Source organism: Centropristis striata, chromosome 2, assembly GCF_030273125.1.
Source record: "Centropristis striata isolate RG_2023a ecotype Rhode Island chromosome 2, C.striata_1.0, whole genome shotgun sequence".
In the NCBI taxonomy this organism is placed as follows: Eukaryota; Metazoa; Chordata; class Actinopteri; order Perciformes; family Serranidae; genus Centropristis; species Centropristis striata.
Window position 1 is genome coordinate 35,480,284 of NC_081518.1, and position 13,324 is coordinate 35,493,607.

General features: G+C 39.6%; 1 protein-coding gene across 1 annotated transcript; it reads left to right on the plus strand.

Moving 5' to 3' along the window:
* Positions 1-309: 309 nt before the first annotated feature.
* chrnb4 (cholinergic receptor, nicotinic, beta 4 (neuronal)) lies at positions 310-12,765 on the plus strand. Its single transcript, XM_059351142.1, has 6 exons — positions 310-511; positions 6,427-6,572; positions 7,887-7,931; positions 8,165-8,274; positions 9,169-10,222; positions 12,155-12,765. The coding sequence occupies exons 1-6, from the start codon at positions 463-465 to the stop codon at positions 12,317-12,319; spliced, it is 1,569 nt and encodes a 522-aa protein (XP_059207125.1). The 5' UTR covers positions 310-462; the 3' UTR covers positions 12,320-12,765.
* The last annotated feature ends 559 nt before the right edge of the window (positions 12,766-13,324 follow it).

Here is a 13,324-nt window from a genome sequence, read left to right on the forward strand (position 1 = left end):
CTTCCTTACATTCAGGCAAATCCAACTGTAAAAGTGTATGTTTAGAAATGAAAAAAATATTTTCCCAATTAGCTAACATCTTCAGTGGTACCTACAAAATATGTAACCTTGCTGCTGAGCAGGTGTACAGTAGCCGATCACAGACCGGGTACAGGACCTGCAGGACTTACTGGGGACGGAGAGAGCAGCGCGTCAGGGCAGGCTGCTGCGCGTTGGCACTAAGCGTAAAGACCCTAGAGGAGACTCGGTGCATTTAATGGGGCGGATTGTTGTAGCGTAAGCCCTACGACGGAGCATCAGATCTCCCTATCCGGTAAAATACTCTCTTTTTCAGGCATCAGCACAGTGCTGGTTTAGTGTCCAACCCGTAGATTCCGGCATGTCCAAGAGGAAGAGCGCTGAACACCGCAACTGTGAGCCTTCATCATTGACAACTCCTGCGGATCAGATGGTGCCGAAAAAATGACTCGGGCTCTCTCCATCCTCGCTTACTTTTTCTCTTTGATCCACTGTGAGTGTATCTTTCTTAACGTTCTTTGATGTAACCTACTAATGCAGACTGTTGTGGTGTGTGTGTAGGCTCCAAAATTATTTTGGGGTAAAAGTGCTTCTGTGCAGAGGTGCGTCTTTCTTTCTGTTAGTGTCCCAAAGTCGAATCGCATCTTTTAATTATGAGAGCAGTGAAGTTTTCAGCACAGGGGCTCTTTTGCATAGCGTTAACAGTAAGAAAAACATGCACATACTCAAGTTTTTTTTTATTGAATTTGGAATGTTTATTTTAATATACATTAAAAACACACGCAGGAATAGCATTAAAACCCCTACCACTGTATATTAACTACAGATAGTATTTTCAACAGGGGCCGTTTGAATAGTCAGTTCTGCTATCAAATGTGGCCTGGAGTCACCAAACAATCATTAGTCATATGAAGTATTTAGTGTTACACCCAGTGTGTATCTACAACATATGCACGTGACAAGTGACAAGTAGCTTCACACGAGTTTCAAGAAACCACCCATTATTTTCTGAACTTCTTTTAATTGACAGTTCATCCTTATTCATCCTCTTACCCGTAGTGCTATTTATCAGTCTAGATTGTCTTGGTGTGAGTTGTTCAGTGTTGGACATATCGGCCCTAGAGATGTTTGCCTTCTCTTAATTATAATATGAGTATGTGACATTTGGTTTGTGGTGCTCAAAGCCCCACCCCAAAAAATAAAATAAAAAAACTCTTGAAAAATGTTTTAGAGTCCCTTTACAAAAATCACTACCTGATAATCCACAGATCTTGTGGTGAGCATTTTTTCTTGTGAAAACTATTCCTTTTTAGTTCACTTCTTACAATCCTGATTCCAAAAAAGTTGGGAATAATAACAGAATGCAATTATATGTAAACACTTTGCCACCCACATTCAGTTCAATACAGTGAAAGACAAGATATTGACTGTGTCCATAATTCCATACTAACATGCTATTTAGTATGCTACAACCAGTATGTGAGATTTTTAGTATGTCCAAAACCATAGTATGAAACCATAAGTAAGTGAATGGTATACTATTTCCAGTGAAATATTACAGTATGGAAACACTGGACACTACACTGGCATAAGTATCCCACAATGCACTGCAGAGGTGACAATATGTTCTCAAAAGTATGTTGAACAATAGTACACATAATGGGGCTCGTGTAAGAATTACTTGTATGAACAAATTTGTTCTAAAGTGGGTTTTACAAATGACTTAGAAGAACTGAATTCTGCCAAATTCACCAACTTTTTCCTATTTTGAATATTCTCTTAGGCAGAAACACAATTTTTGAGTGGTCCAAACCTGTTGTAGAAGTCATGTGCAGTGTTTCCACCAATGGATTAATTTATTTGAAATGATTTCAAGTTTAAAAAACCTGTAGAAATTGTTACTTAAAAAGTAATAGTAAGTTAAGATAACAATATGAAAATGTTCTTGCATGAGGCCCATAGAGTATGGAGTGCATAGTATGTGATTTCAGACGCAGTGACTTAACGTTCAATCTGGGAAACATTCTTTTGTACATTCATAAAGTCATTCTGAATTTGATGGATTCTGATTTTATCAAAGTTTCACAAAGTTAGGGTTGCACATGGAACTGCTCACAACAAGCGTTGTGCATTATCTTGACTAACCAGGTCCTGACATTGCTGTTGAGTGTTAAATTTATTTTATTTTTTTTGCTTTGGCATATAATTCTTTAAGTTCTAAAAGAAGGCAGACCATCAGCAAATACCACCAAAAGAAGTTAGATTGATAAATAGCACTACACATAAAAGGAAAAATATATTAGTTTTATTTATTTGGGTAAACTCTCCCTTTAAGTTCTTCAACATCACTATTTCACATGACTAAAGTGGGTTTACTTGGTGGGATCATTAGCATGTATTGAGACTGAAGTAATGAAAAGTGTGTCACACAGACAGAGCTTTCTATTTCTACTTTTTTTCTCCCATATAAAAGCAAAGAAGAAACTGACACTGAGGAAGATTTGCCCTGACATTATTAATATGTCATATCACTGAGTGGTGGAATACAAAGGAGTAGGAAAGGGGGGGGGGGGGGGGGGGCTGTATTTGCCTCACTCAACCTTTGCCCCGTGTTTTGGTCCATTCACACACTTCGTTGTGCGCTCAGGTCTCTAACTGTATTACATTTCTGTAGAATAATGTTTTCCAGTGGTGCTGTGCAGAGTGACCTTATCAAGTGCACAACGGCTGACTCTTGCTTTGCATTAACACGCCTGACCTCACTCTCAATCAACATAATGTCAACACAACACTTATGAGGCGCTGTACATTTTGCACATTAAACTTACACACACATACACACACACACCAGTGGCAGTTCACAGCAGGTAACCACAAGTTTGTTTGTTTTGCTGGTGGCCTTCATCTCTGGGGAAGGCAGAGCTTGTTTGACTCAGGTCTCCCAGGGCTTTGACAACACACCATCTGTTAAAGAGTGCTGTGCAGGGCTGACTGTGTTGGATGGGATCTCAGCCAAGTGACTGACAAAGGCACAGTCATGGCAGCATGCGCTGACCCGATGGCTAGACTGTCGGCATGCCACGCCCTGCAAAGCTCCAGGGGGCTGTGGGCTGATAATGGCACACACAGTTTGATACTGAGCAAGAGGAGAAGCACTGGAGTTGGCAGACTGACATTGTTACTTTCAGCTCATACAACCCCCTCTCTTGTTATTTTCTGGATTTGATGTTTCATAAATATGATTCTGATCAGAGACCACAGGAGGGATGGGTCATACAAAAACAGGACTTTCACACAGGAGATTGTGTTTGTGTCCCATTCAAACTAAAAATTAATGTTGACTTATTTTGGTGTACTAAGTTAAGTTAACCTATGTATGTAAATTACTTAAAACAGCTACAAGTAACTTTTAACTAGTTATAAAACATTCTTAATTTAAGACCCATGCCTCTATATGACCTGCTTAAGCAAAAGAGACCATTAGCCAGAATATTGGCTATTGATATAGTTATTTTTAAACCCTGCTATGGTACCATCAGGTTGGATTTCTACAAAATCATGCAGGTTCTCTAGAACCCCTCATGAGCAAAGCCAGACTGGGCTTTGCTCACCGACTTGTAGATGGAGCTCCAGTATGAGGGATTGGAGCGCTGGCGGGAGGTGGAGAGGTCCACAGCTAGTAGCACCTGCTTCTCCCCTGGCCAGCAGCACAGCTTCCCCTTTTTGGGAGCTAACACTGACACCACGCTGCTGGAGATCCATGCTGTTTTACTGGACCAGCTGGAGGAAAGGGAGGCAGGAAGAACCATAACCAGGACTGAGTGGGAAGACCCTGCTGCAGTAAAATGAGAGGTTTTCTAAAGGCAGTCCAGTGCTCATGAAAACAGTTGCTTTTGATGAAAGTTTGTTGTTGCTGCTTTAACTTAAGTTGTATATGTTGTAGGATATTAAAAGTTCTGACTGGAGCCACAAACCACCAGGAATCAGGATTGCTTTAGTTCAATTTGCAATTTATTTATCATTTGGTGATATATAGTGAAAAAGGGATGCTTGCAGGATGATTGCCATGGTTCTAAACAAAAGAGAGAACAAATTACAATATTTTGGCCAAACAATTCATACATCCATTCTTTAGATCATCTTAAATGTGTCTGAATTAAAGAAACAAGAATTTCACAATAATGATTAACCAAAATCATAATCCTTACTATTAATTAACAAATCAGATCAAATATAACAAATGATCCATTAACCTTACTGTCAGACACACCATAATTCAAAGGAATATAAAGAAACTACTTACATTGAAGTTTAAGTCAAAAGACACATGGCAAACACCTGCAAACACCTGACAAACACTAGTGTCTGGAAACATGTACATTTGTAAAAATGTTACAAAAGTACATATGAGAACCAAACCTAACTGCTGTGTTGTCTAATCCTAGTACCAAGTAGTTTTGTTCCAATCCACAATGTCAACTGGCACATTTAAAATGACAACTGTAATCTGGAAGAAAATGTGTTTCACTTGAAACCTAACTGACAGTGTGTTTTGTTGTATGGGAACATAACTTTAAGGAGACAGGGCTGGCATCATCACACGGCTCCACAAAAGCCACATGTGCTGATTGTCTGAGATTCTGCAGCCATGAATATCACTCTGCTGAATATTGACAACAGCAGCGATTCTTCTTCAACAGGCCCATCAGTAAGAGTCTCATCTCATTGTAGGGTTTCCAACGAGTAAGTCGAGTCAGCTTCTCCAGACTATGTGGGGGCATTAACAACCAGCTGCATGTAAAGAAAATGGAAGAGTTAGTGCTACATGTATTCATTCTGCTCCAAATGAGAAGCACTGATCATCAGTTTCAATCAGGCTTGTCTTCCCCCCTGACATGGGCTTCATTTATCAGGGATGGAGGGAAGGAGGTGGAGTTTAAGTGTTGGTATTCATAGCTTATTCTCACTTGGAAGACACATCCAGTGGTTTGGCTCTGGGCAAAAGCAGAACTATTAACATGCTGTGAAAATATCTGCCCTCAACTAAAATGTAATTACTTATTTGGAAATGACTTTAGGGCGTTTATTACATTTCAGTATCATTTCCACAGCACAGACATCCCTGGCTTTCTTAATTGACATTTGCTGTTTCCCTTAAGACTATACGTGCACTATGAAGCAGCACAGTGGCAGGCAGAGAAGGTATATTGGTCTACATGTAGCCTAGTATCACGATAATTACTTATTGGACCAGTAGCATGCCAACACAGGAAGTAGTGTAAAGAGGAAGAAAGTAAGGGTGTGGAAATCACTGTTGAGGATGCTTGTGTGGCTTCCACTTTTCATGACTGTGAGTTCATGCACTGTCATAAACCAACAGTTAAATTTGACTTGTAAAACATGTAACCATATATCCTTAAGTTTAAAACCCCTTGACATTCTGACTCTTTTTTTTTAGAGGAGTAGGGATATGGGACAGGAGATGATCAGGGGAAGATAGTAGGTCAACAGTGGAGGCCACATAAAAGTGGTGCACATTATCTTAATGCTTGGCAACTGAGGATTAAGTTTAGATGCAGCTCTGCACAGTGTTAAGTTATTCTAGCTATAAATGTTTAATAAAATGAGTTAATTACTCAATGGATTTATTCGTTTCAATTGTGGAATTGTATAAGGTTTTAGAACATTATGAAGGGCATATATGAAGGATATTTCCAAGCTCAATTATGTCTTGTAAGTTGTTGCAGCATTTGTTTTGGTTAAAACAGATTTGTTGTGATATTTTACCATTTTGACCACTTCAGCATTGAAAAATATAGGAGTTGCTGTTCTACCACTCACTTGATAATTGAGTTTGTTGGGTTATAGTTTTTTAAAGGGCTACTTCAGATTCACACAGTCACACAATAACACAAACAAACTAACCAATTGAGGCAATAGGAGACAAGCAACTCCCTATCTAATAGATCCCTACTTTGATAAATCTGAACTTTCCGTTAAAAGACACGGACGAAAAAAAAATATTTTCTCAGGTCTAAATGCTCAGAATGGCCACTAAACACTAAGCCACTTGTGATTTCCTGACATCTCCAGCCTATTTTTTAAAAAGTACTTTAACTTGACACCTGAATGTAGTGGCTTTAAACAACCAACTCAGCAATTAAATCACACAAATAAGTGAAGCCAGTCTGTAATGGTGATGGTCCTAATGGATAGAAAATCAGTAAGAAATATAACATCATACAGTATATTGTAAAAAAAAAAAAAAAAAAAAAAGTAGTTTATGTCGTCAGAGTAGTTAAAATAGTCCCTCCCCATTGATTTCATGTTGTAAAGATTTTGTCTCGACACTGATATTTTGGATATGTATTTGGATAAAATAATCATTGAACAAATTTGTGTCACTAGGTGGCAGCTGTGCAGACTCAGAGGAGCGTCTCATGAACTGGTTGCTGGGAAAGGATCGCTACAATCCGCTCATCCGCCCAGCTGTCAACAGAACCGAGAGAGTCCCAGTGAAGCTGCAAGTGTCTCTGGCTCAGCTAATCAGTGTGGTAAGGTACCACAGACAGGTGGGACAAAGAGGGAGTCAGTAAAAGAAAGACAGTGTGACAGAAAGGAAGAGGACTATAGAAAAGACAGAGCCATAGACACAAAGCTCTGAGAAAGCAGTTAGTTACCAAGCAGCCTTTGCAGAGACGGCGTAGCTCTAAACGGATGGATGAAGCAGAAGATAGATCTGCTCAGCTGTGATCTCTGCCTCTGTCATGTCCAGATTGAAACTTCAGCACATTGGATTAAAAGGAGCCATAAAGCTGTTTTAGCTACAGTGATAGAGGCTCTCCCCTGATTTACAGTGGAGGCCCCTCCCAGCTGCAGACCAAGGCAGCAAGGCTCATTCACAGCCTCACTTTATGAGTGTGCATTGTACCCCTTGAAGTAATTGGCATTTGGTATCACTTTATTGGACGTGTATGTCATGGGAATGTGATGACAGTGCCTTGACGAACATGTCAACAAGCAATCTGAGAAGAGTGCTGGATTTCAGTTCTGTTAATTTTTCACCTCACTTCAAACTAGATGCCAAAGTAAAGATCACAGTAAGCATGAATGTTCATGTGAAGCTAATAAATGTTACTAGAACTCTCATCTTTAATTTTAATTTCAAGAATTATATTGTGTACAAACACTTCCACAATCTTCTTTTCTGGGTTTTATTTAACAGTATAGATAACATAAAAGTGATATTGCCATAATATTGTTTCATACAATTTAATTATCAATGCAGAGATTGATTTGGTGAAGTTTACATTAATACTACAACCAGTCAGAGAGGCCATTTCAACCGCTGAGATGTCTAATTTTCCCAGCCATTTACTAATAGAAATTAATTAACTATTCTAGCCATTTATCCATTACCTTCAACTGACTGTTTAAACTTTTCCCCATTGGTTTTATCTAACTTTTCTGGATATTCCAGCCACTTATCCCTTACTTGACCAAAATGTTCAGCCCTTTATCTGTTTCTAGTAGCTTAATATTTCCAACAATTATTTCATTTCTTTTAGTTAACTATTTAGACTTCTATGGACTTAGCGCCAGATCAATTTTTGATACTTTGTGACATTCTATTATTCCTCCTTCACACAAATATGTGCATATAATGTAGGCCGTTTAAAAAAAAATGCAGTCATCATTTTCAAAATTGCTATATCGCAGTATTCCGGGTGAACAATTACCTCTGGTTGGGAATAATTGCTCAAATTTCTTGAAAAAGCCATAGCTTAAATCAGTGTTCAGGGTCAGGATTTTATTTGTGCATTAAAACTGTTCTGAAAGTAATTTCCACCTCATTTTTACATTTCCAGAATGAAAGAGAACAGATCATGACCACAAATGTCTGGCTCACTCAGGTAAGTGTGATTCAGCTCAGAGTCCTGTACTCTCAACCAGCCTTGTTAAATGTCCTTCACCCTGAACTTGAATTAAACCATATCCATTCTTCCTCTCAATGTGGAACAAACTGCTTCTGTAATTGTGGTCCAAACATTTCTCACTGATAATGAGGCATGTAATTGGAAATGAGATGGTCTTCAGAATGTGTGTGAAAGTGGGACTTGACAGCCAGGTCTCCCTGTCTCTCCAGCACTGGGTGGATTATAGATTATCATGGGACCCTGCAAAGTACGAAGGTATCGACAAGCTGCGCATCCCCTCCAGACACATCTGGCTCCCAGATATTGTACTCTACAACAAGTAAGCACCACTGAAATGCCATATTATGTTACAGAAAGATTTTATAATATTAAAGCTATGTTTGGGGTGAAAATGGGAATCTTTCTCTGATAGCTAGACATTTTAGAATTAAGATGAATTAAAACAATTTCTGTTCACCATCAGTATCTTTCCCAACTGATTCTCTGAAACCTCTACAGTGTTAATATTATTGAATCATTTCTTCTCTGCAAAGTATGGTTGTAATATTGATTTGACTGTTCTTGGCTGTAAGAAATAACCAATACAAAATTTCAGTATGAGTAGCTTTCCTCTTTTCTTCACTTCACTGTACACTGCAAAAAAGCCAACTTGTATTTTTTGGCCTAAAACAGTGATTTAATTTGGTAAAACTTGGAAATATAAATTACTGACATTCAGGGCAATAATGTAAGTTAGCACAACAAAGGAAGCCAGTTGTCTGCTCAAAAACAAATTGGTGAGTTGTTGTTACTTATATCTTTAAGTTGGGGTTCAAAACAAGGGACAATAGTTCTGCTAACTCTTATTTCTTTGTTGTGAAATTTGGTCATTAGCGAAAGCGGCTAACTGATGCTAGCCGCGCTGCTTGTTACAGCTACAAGAGTAGCCATTAGCATATCAATGCTTACTCAAAATTGTGGTCACAACATTAGCTGACATTCATAGCGGCTTTACAATCGTGCCAGAGAAATTCAGAGTTGAGCAAACTCAAAAACAAAACTTAAAATATTTAGTTTAATTGTCCAACTTAAAGTTTTATCGAAGTTTGTTGCCTTGAAATTTTGAGTTCACCCAACTTTTCTTTTTCTGCAGTGTAATTGCATGGTTGATAACACAAGTTTTAGAGATTGATTTGAAGGAGCTCAAAAGTTTCCTCTCTCCCTCTTCCCATAGCGCTGACGGTACCTATGAAGTTACAGTCTTCACCAATGCCATTGTCCTTTTCAACGGCAGCATCAACTGGCTTCCTCCAGCCATATACAAAAGCGCCTGTAAGATTGAGGTCAAGCATTTTCCCTTCGACCAGCAGAACTGCACCCTCAAGTTCCGCTCTTGGACGTACGACCACACAGAGATCGACCTGATCTTAAAGTCTGAGGTGGCTAGTATGGACGATTTTACCCCCAGTGGGGAGTGGGACATCCTTACGCTGCCTGGCAGACGGACTGTCAACCCTCTGGATCCCACCTATGTGGACCTCACGTATGACTTCATCATCAAGAGAAAGCCCCTTTTCTACACCATAAACCTCATCATTCCCTGTGTTTTGATCACCTCTCTGGCCATTCTGGTCTTCTACTTACCCTCAGACTGCGGGGAGAAGATGACCCTCTGCATCTCCGTCCTCCTGGCTCTCACTGTGTTCTTGCTTTTGATCTCAAAGATTGTTCCTCCCACTTCACTGGATGTGCCCCTGATCGGCAAGTATTTGATGTTCACCATGGTGCTTGTGACTTTCTCCATCATCACCAGTGTGTGTGTGCTCAACGTGCACCACCGCTCCCCCAGCACCCACACCATGCCATCCTGGGTCAAGCTGATATTTCTAGTGAAACTCCCTGCCTTACTCTTCATGAGACGTCCTCAAAATAACTCTGCAAGCCAGAGACTTCGCCAACAGCGGTGTGTACGGGCGAGGAGATCCATTTTGGGCTTGGGTTATCCAGTCGCATCCAAAACGGGTATCACCATGTCATCTTCTGCCCTGCTGTCTTCCGACTCTGCCTTCTCCACCCCAGGACACAAAAATGTGGCTCCTCCGCTGGGCTACAGCCACTCCAACAGGAAGGGGGACTTGCGCTTTACTGATTTCCTTCCCAGTAGTTTCACTTCTAGCCAAGACCTCCAGCAGAGAAGCAATGCAGACTGGGCTGCTGATGTCCAGGAGGCAGTGAACGGGGTGCGCTTTGTGGCTGAGCACATGATGGGAGACGACGATGATCAGAGTGTATGTATACACATTTATACCACTGTATCTATATCTAAAGTCCTATAGACACATTTTTGCAAAATGTGTTGTGCCACTAAATAGTTTAACATCTGTAACTTAAGAATTTAAGAAAGATTGATGCTCTGTCTGATTAATATTTTTTAACGTTATATTATTTTAATACATTTTACAAATATTGTGTGCAAATGTAATTGCACTTTTTGTATGGTTCATACTTTGAACAAACACATGAACATTGGAACATTTCCTATGCAATTCCACTCACCATATATTGTGTGTGTTTTATATTGAATGAGTAGTGTAAATGCATACACACATCATTCACCAGTGCTCTTGAGCAGCATTCAGTTCCTACCAACCTACAGGGGATTTTCTGCAGCTGCCAGGTGAATTCTGGGGATGTGGAGTTAGAAAGAAATGAGTTTATCGGACCTTTTATCTAATCTCTGAGGCAAGAGGCTCAAGGATACATTAGTGGCTTCAGTGGCTAATTGTAAACACCCGAATCGCTGACCAAGACAACAATCAAGTTGCATTGTGGGTAATGTAGTTGTTAAAGCAGGAAGAGAAATGCATGGCATAAAATCAATCAAACTGTCAACAGTGGGCCCCAAAATGCTATAGGAGTGTAATACTAAACTGGTGTAGTATTCAGTTCAGTATGGAGCTGGAACCAGAAGGCCATTATCCTAGCTTGGCATAAACGTTAAAGCAGAAAGGAATAGTTAGCTTGATTCTCTCCAAGGTATAAGAATCCACCTTCAAGAACCTTTGAAGTGTATTAATTGTCTCAAACTTATACAAAAAATGTAGAATCAGCAATGGTTTTATTGGAGGTTACATGCTGTCAATTTTCAACTATATTAAGTTCAGGGTTTTTTTTTTAAAAAGCCTTTATTTTTGCCAGAGAGGCATGTAGACATGTAAGGAAAATAGACAAACAGTGACCATGTGGCAGAGACAGTACAGTCCACAATAGTGACAGTTCATGACCAACAACAGTGACCCTGCAGCAAGATGGTCAAATTCACAGCAGTGATAATAAATATCAGACCCTGCTAAAGGAAATGGGGGCAAGAAATGCTTCAAAAACTTCAAATTGTTTTTACATTTCTGTTGGATGGATTAAACGAATGGAAAATTTCTTCATTTGGTAGATTGATTTTCGAACTTCAGAGGGAGCTGTTTCTCCATGTCTCATCTTTTGATAAGGTTAAAAGTTAATAGATAAATATAAATTTAGAGTTTAGAGTACCCTTGGAGTCTGGCTCCACTGTAAGTGCCCCCTCTTTCTGATCCCAATAAACTGGATCAAAGGTGTTTGCATTGGCGTGATAACATTTACTGTGACCCCTGAGGCGCACTAAGGAATACCACTAACCTTAAGTAAGGTCTGTGACTGAGCAAATTGAAGGTAGACTTCTGGTAATCAATCTGTTTTTCTGATAAATCAATAAAATAAGGAGGAAACCAGGAATGAGAAATGACTTGGTTCAAAAACCACCAAGGTCGGTGCTGAAAATGGGATGAAAGGGTCAACGGCTATTTCAGTGTTAGTTTCAGTGATATGGAAACATCCTTCAAGGAATATAACTTCAGCAGTCAGCATATCATAATAAGTAAACTAGGTTTGGAAATGTTATAGGTAGGAATGGATGGAACAAATATGAAAAAGTATATTCCAAAACATCTTATGTTTCATTTCAATCCAACTGAATTGCTGGAAAACAAAATAGACAAGTCATATATTTTCAGCTCTCTGCCCCCGAGTGGCTGCACAGAGGCATGGCAGCACTGAAGCAGGATTTTTTTAAATGATTTCACCGCTTTGCAATACGGCTGGTTTATTATAATAAATGCCTGTGTGGAGTTTGTTGTGACAGAAACATGCACACTGACTAATTGCCATTGATTTCTGTATATTTGCAGGTGATAGAGGACTGGAAGTATGTGGCCATGGTGGTGGATCGTATGTTCCTGTGGATCTTTGTGATAGTGTGTGTGGTGGGCACCCTGGGCTTATTTCTCCAGCCTGTCTTCCAGAGTCAGATTGTTCCCAACCAGCAGCCCAGCTCAGAGACTCCTCGCATATGAACACCAATGAAGAAGGAAGGGCCAGTTTTATTTTTATTTTCTTAGCAATCAAGCTATTAGGATAACAACTATTATAAGCAGATGGATGTGTTAGTAGAACCATTCTTTTGGTGTTTGGATTAAGCAAACATTGGTGGGGTCAATAGACAAAAATGTACCACATGGGCCACAGCAATAACATCCTTTACTGCACCTAATATTTTGAGGAAATAGTACATCTGCCAGGGACCTTATGTGGCATCATCATTCTCTATTATGGTGACAGAGGACAGCTTCAGAAGTGGACTGAATGTAACCTTCACCTTACTGAAGTATTCCCAACTGTTGCAGAAATAAACCCAATAGTCTGAGATACGAGGACCATCTGTCACATGTTGTTTGACTTCTTATTTGTGTTTCAGTTATATGACCATTGAAATGTGATGTTTGATTAAAGTATAATATCCTCTTTCAATTTGATTAAATGTATGAAATCCCCCAATAAAGTCTTAAAATGGTCAGGGTCTTGCCAAAGTGCTTAGTTAATCTATGTTGCTGGTGATAAAGTTTGTCCTCAGAGCCAATATGCTCGCTGAAGATGTGCCAATTAGAACATTTCATCACATAGATAAGACAGCTGTTCACTTGAAATGTGAAAGTGTGTGACCAGGCAAAAAATAATGTTGATACAACAAAACCATCAGAGGTGGAGCTGATCTGGACTTTCTTTTTGCGTCGTTATAGCCAAAGCCCTGGCACATAAATGCTTCTCAAAGATCTACACAATGTATTTGTGTAATCTTATGGCCATTCCTTTGTGTCTTTACGCTTGAGTTGATCTCTCTTAAGTGCTTATTTGTACAGACGAGCTTCAGAAAGCACATGCTGAACAAAACCCTCACCCACACACACCCACACACAACATTTACTGCTCAATAAACAGTGCTGAGTGGGCTTGTTAGAGATTCTGCAGACTGTTGGTTCTTTGGTGAGACCTTCATTGAAATCAAGAGAGTAATCAGCATC

Bases quoted from the DNA above. Each gene is read 5' to 3' on its own strand.
- chrnb4 (XM_059351142.1), top strand. From the start codon at position 463: ATGACTCGGGCTCTCTCCATCCTCGCTTACTTTTTCTCTTTGATCCAC. The intron at 6,573-7,886 runs GTAAGGTACCAC...TTACATTTCCAG, and splicing joins TGGCTCAGCTAATCAGTGTG to AATGAAAGAGAACAGATCAT. The intron at 8,275-9,168 runs GTAAGCACCACT...CTCTTCCCATAG, and splicing joins GATATTGTACTCTACAACAA to CGCTGACGGTACCTATGAAG.